Raw genomic sequence first — 15173 nt, forward strand, 5'->3', positions numbered from 1 at the left:
ACTATGGGCAATGTGGCAGGTTCTTACAAGCATTTAAACTGGCAAATCCAATTGCCTAATAGACCTTAATCAGAAGATAGACTTTTTTTTTTAAAAACCAGCAAATTTTCACCTTTTATCGCTCTTCTAAGTACATAAACTCTGCGAATCTAGTGTTAACTATTTGGTTGATGTGCCCAATAGTATTGTCAACTTGACTCGTTTGAGGCAGTTGAAGAGGTGCTTGTGTCATGGGGGCATTATTCTCATCTGTGGATTAATCCACTGTTGTTCAGAACTGCATGTACTGTTAAGAAGTGGAGCCCAGTTGGAGGAGCTGGGTCACTGGAAGGATTTTGGAAGGTGTATCTCGTTAGAATTCTTCCCCTGTGCCCTGCTTCCTGGCTGTGATGAAATGAGCGGCTTTGCTCCACTATGCCTTGACACCATCATTTCAGCCAATCATAGACTCCAAATTTCTTGAAACTGTGAGCCAAATAAACCTCTCCTTTAAATTGCAAGTATCAGATATTTTGACCCAGCAACTGGAAAGCTGATCCATACAGCTCATAAATATTCTCATAAGGAATACTTACAGTTGCCCAGAATAGACAAAGATAGACGTCACCTCAACGATCTTTGCATTACAGAGGAGTCAAGACCAGAGTGTAAGCTGAGGGCAGGGATTTTTATTTTCTCTGATGTGTCCCCAGTGGCATGTGAAAGGCATTTAACAAATACTGGCTGACTGCCTATTTAGCCAAGAACTTGAGGACATAGGCTTTCAAATTCTGATTCCAAAATTTAAATAAGAGTGAGCTAAGATATATTCATTCTAGCATGCATACAAAACAAAGCCAAATGATGTACCGGAGGAGTAATGAGATGCAAATCATGCTACATGTACCATACATCACCTCTTTTAGTTTTAGCTTTTTAGCTTACAATGCTAGGTTATCTAGTCCAATCTTTGCATCCTTGCATGACATATGCAAGTACATAATACAAGTCAACTTACACATAAGAAAATAAAAATGTTTATTTTTAAGAGACCGAGACACATACAGTCCATTGATTTACATTTAATAGATTGTCACGAGATAAAATTCTTTAGGAAAAAGGAAGATCTCTCATGTTTGTTATTAAATTGGTAGTAGTATTGACTATTTTTTTGATTCTAGGAAAAATAGATACATCTATTACTTTTTTACCAAATAGAAGCAAGTTCTGACAGCCTATTTGTCCCATTATGGAAATTATTAAAGAATAATTTTAAATTTCTACGCATTTTTTTTTGTCCCAAATGGCAAGTGAGAATAGACTTTTGAAAAACCAAATAAAACTTGAGACTCAAATGAAGCCTTTTTCTCATAATTTTTTCTAAAAAGAGAAGTAAAATGTTTCCAACTGAAAGCACAGATTAAGCTTAATATTACCTATTGTTTTGGGGAAACAATGGCATCTGTACCTATGATGTAAATCTAGTTTGACAGAATGTATGCTTTTGGGGCATAAGGATACACTACAAAAGGGTACTATCACTGGTAAAAAACTAAGTCAGTAAGTAAAATTCTGATTATAGATTTGTCATTAGCAATCAAAATATGCTTTCAAAAACTTCTTAAACAATTTTTTGAAATTTATTTCTAAAAGTCACAGAGATAAAAACCTTAAAAGTAACATTTATTTTAATGTTACATGCATGAGCAAAAAAAAAACCACAGGAAGACGAAAATTACCATAGTAAATTTTTAATTAATACAGTATTCTGGATACAAGTAGAATACAACTAGATATCAACTGTATTTACCTCAGAAATCTATGATAGTATGGGTTGAGATAAACCAAGATTTATGATAAGACATTTCACTATTCACATTTTAATCAGTGCTAACCAGAAGCGGAAGCAATTTTAGGCAAAGATTTTCAATAAAACTGTAGAACTAATCTTCCAAGTAAATGAATGAAAAATGTGACCTGTCTACATTTAACATCAGTTGGGACAAGCTGAACATGAAGAGCTCTTACAAAGACTAAGCATCAAATGTCAAACTGTGGCTTTTGTTTTGGGCCACCTTAAATTTTATTTTGCTTATATGTGTTTCTATTAACATTCACATACAAATTCTTTTGGGTAAAAGTATTAACATGGAACTTTCAGCTTGGAGATCTTGCCAGCTATACTTACAGTAGTGTATAAGGAATTAATACTTCAGAACAATTCCAAGCTAATAACTAATTGGCTATAAACTTTATAGTTTTCTGGTCCCTGAAAATTTGGTAGGGCCAAATGGTCTATTAACTGAAAGTAGCGTTAAAAAACGAAACAAAACAAAAACCATAACCTGATAATGGACAAAAAAAACTATACAGGTTCTCATACAAAATCTAAAATTTCACCCTGTAAAAAATGATTACAACATCCTCTGGGCTTGCTATATGCACCTATATAATCAAAAGAAACCAACAGGAAATTCAATTTTTCAACAAGCTAGTAACTATTAACTGTAAGCATATAGTGAAATTCTGGAAGACATACTACCATACTTTGAGAAACACTACTAATAGGTAAGCATGTGTTGAAGGCAGTTTATAAATGAAACATTACAAATTTTATGCATACAACTTATAAAATAGAAAAGTTACTATTTTTTCAATAATATAGCATCACACTAACACTATATATTTAAGACTGAAAGCTTCTATACACACGTCCACTCTACCTCCAAAGCAGCATATGCCTCTTAGATCTTCTCATTTGCTATCTAACATATGCCAATCATGGTTTCAGGGATCTGTACCAATCTGAGCAGGCTAAAACAATCATTCTTATTTATGAGACAAAGTTAACCAGTTTCAGGAAACCAACGTTTCATAATTAGTAAAGAAACAGTATTAACCAATCAGGATGGAAAACTCTCCTAAGGACATGACTGAATTCTAACAGAATGGATTATGACCTTAGATAAAGAAAACGTGAAATGAGGAGCCTGGAAAACACATCTAAATATATATACTAAATGATCATCAAATCATTTGTAACTACCAGAAACACAAATGTGAATTTTTTTTTTACTGGTTTTACTAAAAGCTGAGTTCACGTTTACTGGTGGTATAATCACTACCCAAACAGGGAGCAGTCTGAAACATGAATTTCAAAAACCTAGAAAGATTGTATATCTAACCTTATTTTTGTATTCTGAAAATAGTGCTATGAAATCCAATTATTTTCCTAGCTTCTTGGATCTATCATCTTAGGAAATTAAATTTAAACATGGTTGCCTGCAAATTCTTTCCTAGAGAAAAGCAAAACACATTTTGGTTATGTTTTGCTGGTCTCCTCATGTATGTGCTTTATCAACTGGAGTGCTACTCTGGGCATTTATTGTGCTACTATAACATAACCAAACATGAAGAAAATTCAAAGTTCAAATTTTGGCAACTGACTTAATTTTTTTTTTTTGGTAGCAGGCTTTTAAATGAAAAAATGTAAAACCAGATGGTCACTCTGACAACTTGAATTAGGTACTTTAATCTGTAAGACACTTAAGGAAAACTGTATGAATTATTTTTTATTTACTTTGGTTTTTAAATAAAGATTTGTGTTAAAATGACCTCAAAGATAACTCTAAGTCACATAGGGCATCACTTATCACTGCTCTGTAACAAAAATGTAACTGTTTTTTTACTTGAATTTTTCCAATAACTTGTTTTTTTATTAAACATCTTATCCAAGTTTTTAGCTGTTAAATTTCTTAAATACAACCTTGCTTTCTTATAGGCTAAACTACTTTGATAACCTTAGAGGATAGTGAAGCTCAGATATAGATAATATTCCGAACATGGCTGACCTTTAATAGAACTGATTATTTTCTCAACCAAACAGCTATGCAGCATACTGCCAGATCTCCACTATAAGTCTTGACAGAAACAAAGCAGATAAAAGTGAAAGAAAAGTAGTTTCTATTTCTAAACTCATAAAATCTTATGGAAAAATGTATAGAAAGAAATTTCCTTGTTTGATCTGTCAGCCAAAAATCAACTAATTCTCTATAAAAAGAGGAAACTCAACCATATAATGTCTGTTTAAATTGTCAGGCTGGAAGTGACACAAAGACATTTACAAAAAAACCTGCATATTCAAGAAGATGCTTAAAATGAAAGCTATTTCAAAATTCTGTACACATTGTGAGAAACTAAAATCTTGTCACTGCAAAATTCTCCATGGCTTTTGGCACTAACATTAAAAGAGTTTAGTCTTCTGGTGACTTGAAGCTGCTACTAAACAGAACAGTAAGACTTTAAAAAGACAGTGAGGAATTGAAGGATAGGTTAGGTAACTATTTCAAATACACATAAAATATAGTTTGAAATAAAGTCATTTCTGGTAGGGATCTCAAGATATAATAACAGTTTCTCATCACCTCTTCCATTTTGAAGAGGATCCTCTAATCAGAATAATTCCTTTAAGTTACTCTTGAGTGGTGTTGCCTGGCAGCAGCTTCAATTTTCTAGGCTGGCCTTCAATCCAGATAATTAAGTAATCTCACAAGGAATAATCATACATGGCAACAGGGTTAAAAAAAGCATGGAATTTTTTCTATGCACAAACATTCCAGGAGAAAACCCATCAATTTTAAAGATAACCATCAGGTTTCAGGTATCCTAGCACACTCTATACCTAAGTTTTGCTTAAACCATTGGTGACTAAAATTAACAAGTTGTGCCGTGAGGATTTTTTTTTTGTTTTTTTGCCTGCATCTATATATACATTGCAAACCTATTCTGCATCACATGATTTTAAATGAAATAAATATAAAAATGAACCACAAAATCAACACATAACTTTAATACTCCACATTATTTATCTTGATCACAATGGTGGTAACCTCCTTGTCAACAATCCTGTGAGTTGAGGAGCTGATTCTCATTCTCATATCCGTCAGGCAGATAAGCTCTCCTTAGTTGGTCTGACTTAGGTATGGAGCCTCCATTCTTCACATGGCGAGTCAGGAAAGCACGGACTGCTGGGTGATCAGCCTTCTCAAGGGGGATGTTGGCTTCCAGGCACATTTTCACAAAGTCCTGGATAACACTGACTTTTTCTGTTTGCGCAGTACTGTTGCACTGAAGAGATGCAGTTAGAGGCCTCTGCTTCTTTCTCACATTCTGCTCTTCAAATTCTGCCTTCCTCTTGGTATGAGTCTTTGACTTGAGGTGGTCACTAATGGCAGACTTGCGAACATGATTCAGAACCACATTGCAAGAAGTACAGAAGAGTTTTCCTCCATCTTCATGAAGCTCACCTCCAAACTCAGTGACTCGATCCAGGGGAGTCACATACAAAGCAGTCTTAGAACGGTTTCGAGCAGGTGGTGCTGTTACTACAAATCGTTCCATTCTTTGAGTAACTTTGAGTAAGGTTCTTCCAACACAAGAGAAACAAAGATAAGATTGTAACAACAGTTTATTCTCAAAGCAGTTAATAGTAAAAAGTAGAGTACAAGTATGTTAAGATTAAAGACTTCAAAAAACAATTTAAATTAGATGACTGTGTATTCATTAAATTTAACTCATCTGCTGAGTGTGGTGGTGCATGCTTGCAATCCTAGCACTATGGGAAGCTGAGGCAGAGGGCTCTTAAGATGGAGCCCAGCCTGGGCAACTTAGGGCAACTTGACCTCATGTAAAAAACATAAAATGGTGGTGGTACTGGGGGGTGAAAAATGATCAAAGTATGTTATGTGCATGTATGACTCTCCCAAAACAAAACTCATTAGTCTGTGTAATCAATAAGAGAGTAAAAAGAAAAAATTCAAGAGTATTAATTATATAACTCACCAATTTAGATATGTATTCACATTTTAAAGAGTTTCTTGGCGGGGGGTAAAAGCTTCAATTCTAGGGAAATTGGCTTTGGGAGCTCAACTATGTAGTTTGTTCTAACAAGCGGGCCACTAACGTGGCATTAATTCCATGAACATGGATATAATATCCAAAACTATTATAATAAAGACAAGTAAAATCAATAAGGACATTAAAATTTAAAGCCAATATATATACAGTTCAAAGTCATTCATTTTTAATGCAGGTATACCTAAGTTTTCAAAATCATAATACTCAAGATATTGAAAGAGCTCTTTCTACAATTCTTGGTTTATTTCCATTGTAGATGAATAATTAATTTATTAATATCTATTTCACTTACTAAGGAAAAAAAATCAAGAATTTAATACAGTGTCCAGAATATAACAGATGATCAATCAAAACTTGTTGATTGAAAAAGTAAACGAAGGGCTGGGTATCCAACTCAGTGGTGGAGTACTTGCTGAGTACAAAGGAGGCCCTAGGTACTATCCATAGCATCACACACACACTAAATAAATAAATAAATAAAATAAACAATAAATTACAGAGAATCTTTACTATTTGTCCAAATATTTAATTTACAAGCAGCTTAATAATTTCTCAATTTATCCTAAAAACAACTTACAATCAATGGAATAAGTGTAAAAAAACATTAACAGTGTGGACACTGAAAACCTGAGATACTAAACATACTTTAGTTGGTGACAAATACTAGGTAAGTCTTAATGTTTCCCTAGGGCCTGTCTTGGAACTAAATTCTTACAATTACTAAGATTTCATGATATTAAAACAGGGCCAGGGATTTATCTCAGTAGTTCTGCTGCCTACCCTGCCAGCACAAGGACCCGAGTTTGATCCCCAGTACCAAAAAAAAAAAATCAAGATATTAAAAAAAATTTGATAGGATTCAAAAGGAATTCTGTTCTTTGTAAGTATTTTAGATAAGGATTCTTAAGTGTATTGTGAAGAATTATGCTTTAAAGGATAATCAGAAACAACAGAGTATTCCATTGCTCTAATCAATAGTAAAGAATCAGTAGCTGGGTGACATAAAATTTCTCTCAAGAGAACTTTAAACTGTCAATGTAGGACATCTGTGGACCCAAATCAGAGGACTTAACATTTCACAGAAATTCTGATAAGTATGATAAAGTTTAGCTTTTAACAGACTTAAATTCTATTTTTTTCATTAAAAATTTTTTTAGAAGTGCACAGCTCTCATTTTGTCAGATACAGGTTTGCAGTGGCAGAGAAGACAGATATTACTGCCAAACACTTTGCGAATTATCATTACGCGTATCTTTAAGTAATGGTGTCTTACACTCTAACAAATCAGTCCCCATGATTAATAGCTCTAATATAATTATGAATCATTAAATATGTGTGCCTAGTGATGCTTACATTTTACTTTCTCCATGAAAAATCTTCTATCTTTAAATATATGTATTTCAAACTTTGAAACAAATTCTTTGTGGTATAAAATGTTCAGTCACTTGTGGTGTGAAAAGCCAGTACTTTTGAAATGTCTTATAACTTACAAAAAGTCGTTAGTGTTACTACAGTGGACAGGCCAGTTAACATACCCAAAGAACAAAAGTGCTTTCAATAGCAAATATTTTAAACAAGGAAGTTAAAAAGAGTAGGAATTAGCAAACGAATGAGAAGCGGCATTAATGAACTAGGCTGAAAATAAAACTTATCATAACTTTTTAAGTTTAAATGTTTACCGGATTAGTTTCCAGTTTTTTTCTGGATAATTCGTAGAGAAGGGTCTCCAGCGTAGTACCAGAGACGCATCAAATCCCCGCACTTTCCGTTGTTCAAACCGACCGCTTTCAAATCAGATTTTCAACAAGTGGTGTTGAGGAAATAGCTTCTGGGCTTGCACCCTATTTTCCCTGAGGTGCCGGGAAATCATGCCTCTACTGCAAAATACGAAAAACAAATGTAACGAGACGATGGGGGAGGGGGAGCGAACGAAGTAGTGGATGAATATAGGAAAAATAACTTCAACAGCTACCAAGCAGGTGTCGGTAAAATCGCTCCTTGGGTAATTCCACATCCCAAACGGGATCCCAACGTTTACCCCCACATCTCCCACCCGAGCTCCTCCTCGACTGTTCGCCCCGCAGGGCACCTCATCGCGCTCCCCAGGTCACAGGTTCCGGCGCGGACAAGCGGGACGGGGAGGGGCCTGCGGACTACCTCCTCCCGCTCCCAGCCCAGCAAGCCCGCACCCCGCCGCGCCGACCCCGCTAGCCGGGCTGGGCCGCGTCTCAGCTGCCCGCTGTGGGCCCGGGAGTTGGCAGCCGTCTCAGGGGAGGAGGCGTCGGGCGCCTAGAGGCGGCCGCTGTCAGGTTTCCCGTCTCCTCCTTCTTCCTTTGGCCGACTACGGCCCCTGGCCCCGCCCCCGGTTCCCGCTTCGGACCGAAGGCCCGGGGCCCACAGCCCGCACCAACGGCCGGGCCCACCCTCGGCCTCCCGAGCTGCTCGGTACCGTAAGACTGTGGCCGCTGGGAAGGGAAGTAGACGAGACCCGGCCGGAAAAAAAAAAAGAAGGAAAGTAGGAGAGGAAGGAAAGGAGGAGGAAGGGGTTGAAGAAGGAAAAGGACCCGTCGCCGCCGTTGCTCGATCCAGCGCCGCGGCGGCCGCCGTGTCCCCCGCCGCGCCCCGTCCTCCTGCACCGCCTATGGCAGAACCTGTGGGCGGTCCCCAGCAACGGCCGTGCAGTTTTGACCAACAGAGGGCGAGTTGCTCAAACAGACGGCCAATTTAACCAATAGCAATAGAAGGGCGGGAATAGAAATGATTGGCAGTTATCTATACCCAATTCCAACTGGGGGCGTGGGTAGGCGGAGCCGGAAGTAGGGCCCCGTCGAGTGGCCCCCTGTCCGCCTGGGGCGGAGGGAAGGGGGAGGGAACTGGAGGAGGAGGAGGTTAGCCGAGGCAGCTACGGCGGCGGCGGCGGCGGCGGCGGCGGCAGCGGCAGCGGCAGCGCAGGGGCTGGTACGCGCTGGGCTGCGAGAGCCTCATGGCGGAGGAAGAGAGCGACCAAGAGGCCGAGCGCCTCGGGGAAGAGCTAGTGGCCATTGTGGAGTCTCCATCCGGCCCTATAGGGGTCGGAGCTTCGGAAGACAGCAGAGGTAGCGCTGGCGGCGGCAGCGGCGGCGGCGGCGGCGGCGGCGGCGGCGGCGGCGGCGACGGCGTCGGCGTCGGGATCAGCAGTCGGGATTACTGCCGGCGCTTCTGTCAGGTGAGGCGCCCATCGGCCGCCCGACTTGTCACCCGGGTCCTGGGCCTCTGCGTCGGTTGGCCTTCAGGCCCACGGAGCTGGGCTGTGTCCGCAGCTCGCTTCTCCAGCCCAATGCAGAGGGTGAGGGTGAGCCCCATCCCCCCTCCTGCACCTATCCCGCTTGGGGTGGGGGACGGGAGCAGGACCGGGCTGACCTGACCGCCTAGGGTTGCTGAGAAAGTGAGAGTTTGTCACTGTGGAGGGGCTGGAGAGAAGGAGGGTCAGTTAGCCGGAAAGCTCTGTCTTGACATGCCTCCCCTGCCCCAGACAGACCCCTTCCTGCCCGAGGGTCCCGCCTTTCTTAAGTTTCCTACCGTTTCTTGTCACGTCATTTGGAACCTCTGGTGAAAAACATTTTCTTCCTTTCCGCTGGTCCCTTGCACCCCATGTTCTTCTTTTCGGAGATGGGAGGCATGTCATCTCTACCGCCTCTTCTCCTGTCATCGTCACCCCTCCCCCTCTGCTAGGGTCTCCTGTCATCCCATCACTAGATCCCGAAGAGCCAGTTTTCTAGTTGGCTGACCCAGGGTGGTTTAGTTACTTTTTATTTCATGGGTGGGGCGTTACGAGAGTGTGATGGTCAACTTTACTTTTTTCCTTTTCCCCCTGCCCTCTGGACATACGCACTCTCCTAATTAACTGCTCTTGGAGAACGTCCTTTTGGTTAAAACTATTCTCCAGTTACATCACCACCCTTCTCATTCTTTAAATTACAATGCATTTTGTTTAGCCCGTAGAATGCAGTGTCCAAACAGTGACGGCACATTATTCCCCAGTAGGATTGGACGTAGTCTAGACTTTGACTGTAATCAAATATCGTACCAACCAGCCTACTTGTTTAGGGGTAAAGTTTTGTAATCTGTATTCTCATCATTTATAATTTAGATGTTTGTTCCCATTCATAACACTCTTTGTTTTGCAAACCGCTTTGGAAAAAATTAATAATAATTCCTTTTTCATCGTACTTTCAAATTTATTGTCTTGGATATGTAGGGTTCAAATCCTGGCCCCACCACTTTTTAGTTGCTTACCTTATATAAGTTAACCTCTTGCACCTCAGTTTCCTCTTCCATCAGTTAGGGATAGCAGTTAAGTAGATATGTAATGGGTTTGGATCAGTTAGCTATTAGTTTTATTCTGGTAGAAATATGAAATAATGCTAACAAGAAAGCAAAAGTATGAAGTTGAGAATTTCAGTGCTTAAGTTTAAATTTTTCTTTTTCTTCTTCTTTTTTTTTTTTTTTTTACCGGGATCGAACTCGAGACCTTGCATTTGCGAGGCAGGCGGTGAAACCACTGAGCTAAATCCCCAGCCCCTTAAGATTAAATTTTGATTTCATCCCCCCCCCGCCCCCGCTGCCGTAGATAAGTTGGTTTGAAGGCTGAAATCATCTTGATATTAAAGTGTACACCAGTTTCTTTGACATTGCTCTCTAGTGACTTTCTTGAAGATGTATTTTTATTTTGATAATTACATTCACTCGATTTAGAAGTTCAGTCTTGTTTTTAAAACACTTGTTTTTTAACTATACATTTTACATCTAGAAGCCATGCTATTGGTAACTTTGTATCTATAGAAATTTTAAACTTCTGAAAATGTGCACACAATTCATGTTTTTAATGTATTAATAGGTATACTCTCAGCCTGGCTTTGGCTACATTACTTTTATTGTTTCATCAAATAACTTTTAATTGCTGAAGAATTTGAAATTTTACATTTTTGGAGAACTTTTAACTACTCTTAATTTTGTTTCTTGAAATCAATTTTAAGACAAAATATATAAATTTAGCTTGTGAAAAAGTGTCTAATCATTGACAGTTAAATAGTGAAAATTGACAGTAAGATTTAAGAACAAATGAAATTGACTATTTTTAAAAATTCTACTAGCTCCTGAATATCCAAAGAAATAACACTAAATGAAAAGAACTGAATGGACCTGTATTGCATATTGTTAAATTATGAGTGTTATACTGGCATCCTTTCATGTTATCAACTTTATCTGAAATTTCATTACTTACTTTCTAATACTCTAAATTACCAGTAGATACTTTCTTTGGTTCCTGTTTGGTTTCACGTTGCAGATGAGCTTTGTGAAGTTATGTTTTATGTTTAAACCTTGAGATAGACTAAAAGAGTCACCTGTACTAAGTGGGATTTTGTCTACTGAGTAATAAAGTGCTACTATAACAATTCTGTTTTATTTGAGAGTAAGGGAAACGGTGGATTATATAACCTAATTCCCAAAAATTGTTTCCTTTTAAAGGATTTGGTTTCCTAATATTTACTGAGGGTAGTATTAAATAACTTGCATTCATTAATAGATGACTTAATCATGAATAATCCTTAAAATGGTTAATAGGCACTTGGGTGCCAGTTAACTAAATATATGAATTATATACTCTGCATCGTGGTGTTGAGAAGAAAGGCTCCAGTGTATCTTCCTCCTTTTAGAGGGAAATACGAATCAGAATTTCTTGGCAGAATCTGATGCCTGATAAAGATGTACCATGTACAGGATCCTAGTAACTCCAATCAATGTAAACATTATATGCCATAACATGAGCTAAGCAAATAATATTAACAAGTATGTAAAACGAGATAGGGAAACAAAGGGAGGAGGGGGAAGGGGAGGGAAAGGGATTAGAAAAAGAAAAAACAAGCTGTAATATGTACATGTAAGTACTCCTCAGGATGATTGTAAGCTATGTGAGTTGCAAACATGTACTAATAAAGTCTAAAAAAATTTCTTGGCAGGTGTGTAGCTTAAGGGAGAGAGGAAGGAATACTTTTGAAGAGAGGTTCTTCTGTCTTTTATTGTAAAGAAAAGTAAAACAGAAGACACAGTGTGACGTTGGACTGTATTATATACTCCTTTGGCCCTTTTTAGTAGATTCTCAATAACCCTTAAATAGAATTGGCCCTTAACTAATACTTTATTTGCTTTAATGATGAAAGGTAGGGAGGAGAAAGTAACTTTTATTGAGAGCCTATTAATCTTAATCTTTACAAAGCAAGTTACATTGCTGAAGTTGACGCCAGAACAAATTTACTTCCCTTAGGTTCCAGTAAGTGGACAAGTTAGGATTTTTTTCTTGTTTGTGCTGGGGGATTTAACCCAGGGCTTTCACACTGATCTAGATCTCCAGCCCTTTTTTTTATTTTTGAGAAAGGGTCTTCGTAAGTTGCTGAGTTGCCCAGGCAAGCCTTGAACTTGAGATCTTCCTGCCTCATCCAGAGTACTGGGTTTACAGGCGATTACCATTACATCTGACTACAAACTGGGATTTCAACCCAGCCTTCAATATCTAAAGACAGACTGAAATTACAAATATATCCCCAAATAATTTTATCTATTTATTTATTTTTTTTGGTACCGGGGATCGAACTCGGGACCTTGTGCTTTCGAGGCAGGCGCCAGAACCACTTAGCTAAATCCCCGGCCCTCCCCAAATAATTTTAAAGTGAATTTTCTTTTTTGGGAAGTTGTTACAAAGGAATCAAAAAAAGTTCTTGAAATTACTCAAGAAACCATGGGTAAAGTTAAAAAAGTACTCTTTCATTCTGCCATAGTGATAAAAAAATAACTCAGGAATCATTATTGTCTCTGCTTGTTTGGTTGCTATGAAAATTTTCCTAATTCCTGAAAGTCATTAAAATTAAATTTATTTTGTTATCAGATATAATGAAAAAATAATTTTGGTTATAAGTTACAAATTAAACAAGTAAGGTAAATTCTTAATTTTGGTGTGATAATGCAGTGAACACAAAGTGTGTTGGGAAACACTTTGATATGTTAATTAAAATAGACTTTAAAATTATTTTTTTATTACACCTTGCTTAATAGCCATCCCATGAGGATATCGTAAGTATAAAAAGAGAGTGAACATACAGTGCTTGGTACTGTACTTAGCACAGACAGGATTAAATACAGAGGCTATTAATATTTCTGTCATGTGAAATCCCCTGAAGGTTTAAGATGGACATTAGAGATAATCCAATCTGTAGTTAGTTTATAGTTTGTATCCTACAATAAAGATTAAAGTTTAAAATGTTATAATTTTTAAATTGTTTTTATTACCCAGTGTTCCTGGTGAAGCACAATGATTTGGAAAACAACTATATTTTCTCTATGGCAGGTGTTCTCAGAGATTCTGGGGAAGCATAGAAATTTCTAATTATTTTTGATTGTCATAATTGGTAGCTAGTGGGTAGAGGCCAAAGATACTGCTGAACATCTTTCAGTGTAAAAGATAACAAAGAATTACCTGGTCTAAAATATTAGTGGGGCCTAGGTTTAGAAACCTTGCTGTCCCTTTGCTTTGGGACTGTAGTACTTTACATGTGTAATACTCTATGTGACAAAAAGTATTTAATGCTTCTTAAACAAATTTTAAGCAACTAGGGCTAGAGACAATCTTGACAGGGAAAAAAGGATTTACCTCATTGTTTTTATGAAGTACATGCAAATGTCTCTTTAGAGAAGTTAAAATTTAATTTTTTAAAAAGAAACAGTCTTTATCTCTTGGTCTTGGTATAGAATTTACATGATATTTCCAGCCCTATGAAGAGTTTCATAGAGTATATAATACATTTTTACTGTTTTTTGCTATTGGTTAGAAATATCTTTCAGTTGAATTTTATTAATTTGCTTAGTTTTAGAAGTCATAAACAGCCTAAATATCAGGGATTGCATTTTGCTGCTAATAGAGACTTGACTTAAGGGGCTTAAATAAGGTGTGCATCTGTTTCTCAGGTAAAAAGTTTGAATAGAGATAGTTCAGGGATGGTATAATGTCCTTATCATTATTGTACAATTATTTGTTCTTTCTTATCAGTCACCCTTATCTTTCTATCCAGAGTTTGTTTCATAATTTCATCTAACTGGCGAAGTTCCAGCCATCGTACATTTTCCAGCCTGACATTTTCTTATGTCAGGAAGAGAGTCCCTGCTTGATAATGTAGAACCAGCCTGCCCTAAATCATATGCGGTGACTTCTAGCTTCTTTCCCATCTGAACAGAATATTAGGAATAATTTTTCAAATTTTTGCATTTTCTTAATTCATGCCTATGTTTCTGTTAATAAGGAATAAAACAAGAACAGAAATTATAGGAACAACCAGGTTTTATTTTTGTGACACAGCTTCTAAAACATAGCAGTGATGCTGTCTATTCCTTTGCTTCTCTGTACTTATTCACCAGAGGCAAGTACAACTCTTTGTTCTTTTGATATTTACCTCTATATTTATAAATAATTTTTTCCTTTGATTTGTAGATATGTCCAGTTGAGGGAAAAGGTAGGGACTGCCTTACCATCTCGCTCTTCATTCAGCACATTCATTAAATATACTTTGATTTTAGCCCATTTTCTACATATTCCTTTTCCTTCAAATCACCCTCCCCTTCTTGTTTCTGAATCTTTTTCTTATATTTTACCCTCTCCAGAGAATGAGGAACTAGTTTATATTGTTTCCCTAGGAGAGGGGATATCTGGGAGGTTTTTAACTGATCTGTTTTTGACTCTGCTTTCATTTTGACTTTTAGAGGTGCCTCAAATTCCTGAGATTTTTCTGGGGTTCTGAGGTCCTTCAAGCACAAATCAGTTTGTTCCTGTCCTACCACTGCTGACTTGGGTTCTAGTTTCTCAAGTCTGTTAAATCAGTAACCACTCATCTATTTATAATTTCCAGCTACCCCAAAATAGTCATGTCTCTGTTCCTTCTGCTCTTGCAAGTTTAAGTCTTTTAAGACAAAAAGATTTTTACTGTTATTGGTGGGATTTGCAGGTGGAATAGAAATAAATGTGTTCAATCTGCCATAGCTACCTACAAGTCTCAAATTTTACCGAGTTTTCTAACTGAGTGAAATGTGGTAGATGTGGAAGATGATGAAAAGTCCATTCTATAGCGAATATTCACAGCTAGAAATAATTTCATTGCATTGATTTACTTTGGCAAAATTAAATTTTTATTTCTAAATTGCACATTAAAAATTTCAGCTTTTTAAAAAGGTATATTAAAAAAACAATTTTAAAG

At 37.6% G+C, this 15173-nt stretch overlaps 2 protein-coding genes across 8 annotated transcripts in view; one reads left to right on the forward strand and one right to left on the reverse strand.

The window, feature by feature from the left end:
• Positions 1-1714: 1714 nt before the first annotated feature.
• Cggbp1 (CGG triplet repeat binding protein 1) lies at positions 1715-8541 on the reverse strand. Of its 4 annotated transcripts, none has more exons than XM_021238860.2 (3): positions 8460-8541; positions 7575-7772; positions 1715-5404 (listed from the first exon to the last, which is right to left on the reverse strand). In XM_021238860.2, the coding sequence occupies exon 3, from the start codon at positions 5377-5379 to the stop codon at positions 4876-4878; it is 504 nt and encodes a 167-aa protein (XP_021094519.1). In that variant the 5' UTR covers positions 5380-5404; positions 7575-7772; positions 8460-8541; the 3' UTR covers positions 1715-4875. The 4 variants fall into 4 exon arrangements, with proteins under 4 accessions (XP_021094519.1, XP_004857969.1, XP_087070182.1 ...); XM_004857912.4 differs by having other exon boundaries at positions 8345-8529; XM_087214056.1 differs by lacking the exon at positions 8460-8541 and adding an exon at positions 7985-8206.
• A 160-nt stretch (positions 8542-8701) lies between these two features.
• Znf654 (zinc finger protein 654) overlaps positions 8702-15173 on the forward strand; it is a 79834-nt gene continuing 73362 nt past the window's right edge. For all 4 annotated transcript variants that reach the window (XM_004857916.4, XM_021238854.2, XM_021238853.2 and 1 more), the window contains exon 1: positions 8702-9100. In XM_004857916.4, the coding sequence (XP_004857973.2) occupies positions 8879-9100 (222 nt within the window). In that variant the 5' untranslated portion in view covers positions 8702-8878. The remainder of the gene's footprint in view (positions 9101-15173) is intronic.

Source organism: Heterocephalus glaber, unplaced genomic scaffold (genome assembly GCF_053883595.1).
Source record: "Heterocephalus glaber isolate CG9 unplaced genomic scaffold, H.glaber_assembly_v1.0 deba00000122, whole genome shotgun sequence".
In the NCBI taxonomy this organism is placed as follows: Eukaryota; Metazoa; Chordata; class Mammalia; order Rodentia; family Bathyergidae; genus Heterocephalus; species Heterocephalus glaber.

Excerpts from the sequence above, each read along its gene's own strand:
- Cggbp1 (XM_021238860.2), bottom strand. The coding sequence starts at position 5,379 with ATGGAACGATTTGTAGTAACAGCACCACCTGCTCGAAACCGTTCTAAG.